At 42.8% G+C, this 3,858-nt stretch overlaps 1 protein-coding gene across 1 annotated transcript in view; it reads left to right on the top strand.

The window, feature by feature from the left end:
- The window catches only part of LOC109849532 (probable carboxylesterase 17), a 1,107-nt gene continuing 321 nt past the window's right edge, over positions 3,073–3,858 (top strand). Inside the window, 3 exon segments of the mRNA XM_020419382.1 lie at positions 3,073–3,103; positions 3,106–3,335; positions 3,616–3,858. The exon segment at positions 3,616–3,858 is cut by the window's right edge and continues 321 nt beyond it. Of these exon segments, the coding sequence (XP_020274971.1) occupies positions 3,073–3,103; positions 3,106–3,335; positions 3,616–3,858 (504 nt within the window).

Raw genomic sequence — 3,858 nt, 5'->3', positions numbered from 1 at the left:
CCGAGACAGTGTTAACACACACTTAGATATGAAGAGATTGAAAAGCTCATTTGGATTCAACTGTTTATGCAACTGCCAGATGCCTCCTGTTCTTAAAGGCAGGTCAACATATTGCTTAACTTTAGCTTTGTTTGCAGCAAACATTATTCTTTCATTATTCTTGAAGAACATTATTCATATGCTACCTATATGTTTTGCTTACTTGAGAATCACTTACGGATCGATACAACAAGCTAGTGCTAGTTAAGGTTCTAACTCTACTTAGAAGAACATTTTCTTTAGCACTACTCTTATCATTGGACAAACTATACCGACCGTTGAAACTCCGATTACTTATGCATACAAATGATTCGGCGCGCTTTGCTTATGATAATTCCAAGTCTGGAAGTAAGTTCTTTGCTCCAGTCTTCTTTTACCAAGTCAAAGGGGGAAAAACAGAAGAAAAGTACTGCTCATATTTTTCTCCATATAACAGTCAGGGGAACGTTACTATATGATATTGTTTGTTATAGTTTTCCAAGCTGGCGGAAGATGGTAAGAAATCTCTTTCTCAGTTTCTTGAGAACTCACACGCATGATGTCAATGTTGGTGGTCCCTGATGCTACAAATGTACAAATGGAAAAGAAAATGACTTAAAGCCACTAACTTTGAAAGTCTACTGTCATGCGTTTATATTTAACCTGCGCTTATAAAGGGTCCCATTGCTTGGCCACTGATGATATCATATTATTATTATTCAATTTAGCATAATTTTTTCTATTGTTGGGGATGCCCTTTACTTAATTACTTGGCAGCGAGTTAGGTCCATGGTTATTTTCTCAAGTATATATATTAGGCATTGACTTGCACTTTACCTAATTCCAGAAATTGACTGTCGATATTTTGATTGTTTGACTCAATTACGGATGTAGCAGATTGTTTGCGTCAAAAGTTGGTTTTGCTGTGGAATTCATTATATCTTCAGTCGATTACAATAAATTCAAAAAAAGATAGCCTTTTTATAAGACTTCTTTTACACAACAAAATGAAAATTACAACTCTTGAGAAACAAACGCAGGATCGTTGTTTGGATCGCTGCTTGCGTGGGATCTTTGCCTGTGCCGGGAGCGCTTTGACTCGTGGACCACCAAATCACAGATTCTGATCGAATCGTGAGGGGTTTATGATTCTGACTTCGTTTATCGAAGTGAGAACTTGAAACGATATCTTATCAAGGTAAGATAGTCGTTCTTCTTGAAATCAAGTCAAAGCCTGAATATCAAGGAGTTGTCAGAAACTCAAGAACTCTGCTCTCTCTTTGCTCTGAAGTGCTCCAAAATGATCAGCCCCCGTCAGAAATGACCCTAGGGGGTTATTTATAGCCTCTGGGGTTCATAACTAACAAAACTCAACAAAAGACAGAATTAATATGGCGAGACAGTGTTTACTGTCTCGCTGGCCGAGACAGTGTTAACACACACTTAGATATGAAGAGATTGAAAAGCTCATTTGGATTCAACTGTTTATGCAACTGCCAGATGCCTCCTGTTCTTAAAGGCAGGTCAACATATTGCTTAACTTTAGCTTTGTTTGCAGCAAACATTATTCTTTCATTATTCTTGAAGAACATTATTCATATGCTACCTATATGTTTTGCTTACTTGAGAATCACTTACGGATCGATACAACAAGCTAGTGCTAGTTAAGGTTCTAACTCTACTTAGAAGAACATTTTCTTTAGCACTAGCCACTAAATAGGTTTTTTATAGTATTTTATTTTATTATTATTATTTTTTTAAACTTAGGTTAGAATCTTATGACAGTCTTCTCTCATTTTGTCGTTGGCTGTGACCGGTACTTAGGAAGTCTTTTTTATAAAGTAAGTCAAGAAAGAAGACTGAAGAAAACTTGTTTCCAACTTCAAGGTAAATGATCACATCTTTCTTCACATAGCTAGTTGATCAGGGACCATAAGTCATGGCTAAATGAGATTCGTCTACATAATTTTCCAAGTTGGAGAAAGATATTGAGAAATCTCCTACTATTTTCTTGACAAACTAACATACATGGTGCCAAAAAAAAAGGACCATAGTTTCGAAGCTCTCCCACTGCGGTCATATCTTTCCCCCGGCACCCCCCCCCCCCCCCTCCCCTAGTTGAAGAAAGGATATACGAAAACTCCTCTATTTTCTTGATAGCGAACATAACTGGTGCTAAACTAAAAGACCAAAGTTTCAAAAAGTCCTCTTAATTATCATAATTTTTGGGGAAATGGATCTACAGAGGTTCTCCTTTAGACTGTGGATAGGAGTCAAATTCCCATTTAGCCTGGTTCAAAATTGTCAGCTTGCATGTGATTAGATGTGGCCGGTTCTGATAGAATCCCTACTCGTTTCTCTATTAGAAATCAAGGGGAGGAGACGATATGTGTCCCATTGACAATCTTAAATTTGGTAGATACACTGTTTTCACGTATCGTCGGCATCGATATTTTAGCTGTTTGGACTGATATTTCCGAGTCGCTATCTTGTTGATAACGCTAATTTTTCTTAGAATAAATAACATCACGTTTTAGGTATCAGAATAATTAAAATGAATGACTTTTATTTTTGGGGTCAAACTAACGTGAAGCGAACGTCCCGACCCAAGGCTTCGTTCTCCATATAAACTCAAACCAGGGACTCCTCCAAATCCAATCCCTCCCATCAAAATCAACGCTTTAAACTCGCCCAAAACTCTCAAAACCAACCATGGCTGGTTCTGACAGGGGTCGGCTCCCAACCGCCACCGAAGCAAGTCGTCGAGCGAGGTCTGCCGGCTGGCTCCGTGTCTTCGACGACGGCACCGTCGACCGAACGTGGACGGGCCGCCGAAGCCGCTTCCGCCTCTTGGAGCCCGCGTCCCTGACGCGCTTACGCATGTCCCCCGGACGGCGTCACGCGTCCACGGACATACCGAGCAACCCTGCCTCCGCCTCTACCTCCCCGAGGGACCGAGTACCGGCTAGTCTGGCAGGCGGTCTCTCTCTCCCTGTCCTCGCTCGCCACTTCCACGGCGGCGGGTCTTCTGCATGACTTCAGCTGGCAGTGGTTATGTACCACCACTTGTGGAGGCGCCGCCTCGCCCGCTCCTCCCTGCGTCGATTGTTCCGTGTATCTGCGCTCAGCACGCGCGAGTGCCGCCTCCCCGCCGCCTTGGACGGATCCTGGATATGCACACCCTCCTCTTCCTCCGTAACCTCGCCCGTCGAGATGTTACAGCGACCTCTTCCGCCGCAGAGAAACTGCAGTCTGCTGCGGATTTCTCGCGAGTCTTCCTCGTTGGGGACAGCTCCGGCGGCAATCTAGTCCACCAGGTACCGTTAAATTCACTATTCATGATACAATAAATTATGTAGTATTATTAGGAAGGATACCGTAGCATTTAAAAATATTGATGTATTAACATTTAAAACAAAGATTACTTTAGTAGGAAAAAAGGTTGCTTTGCACGGTACACAGTAGTATATATATAATAAGATACTAGCGAGATGAAAACCAATCTTCAGTCAGACGATGTTAATAATTTTTTGTTTTTTTGCCCCGTAATGTTGCTATTGGATTGTGCCTTACCTATTCTGGCTCCGCTCCTATCAGGTAGCAGCCCGCGCCGGGCAATCTGATGCAGGGTTCTGGTCGCCCCTCAGACTCTCCGGCGGCATCCCAATCCACCCTGGATTCGTCCGTTCAACACGAAGCAAATCCGAACTAGAGATGAAGCAAGACCCGTTTCTGACCCTCGACATGCTCGACAAGTTCTTGAGCTACAGCTTACCAGAGGGAGCGACGAAAGACCACCCGATCACGTGCCCGATGGGGGAGGCTGCTGCACCGACGCTG

The sequence above is a fragment of the Asparagus officinalis genome, chromosome 7, assembly GCF_001876935.1.
Source record: "Asparagus officinalis chromosome 7, Aspof.V1, whole genome shotgun sequence".
NCBI classification, from domain to species: domain Eukaryota; kingdom Viridiplantae; phylum Streptophyta; class Magnoliopsida; order Asparagales; family Asparagaceae; genus Asparagus; species Asparagus officinalis.
The sequence above is the reverse complement of the archived record's forward strand: the minus strand, read 5'-3'. Positions and strand labels throughout refer to the sequence as shown.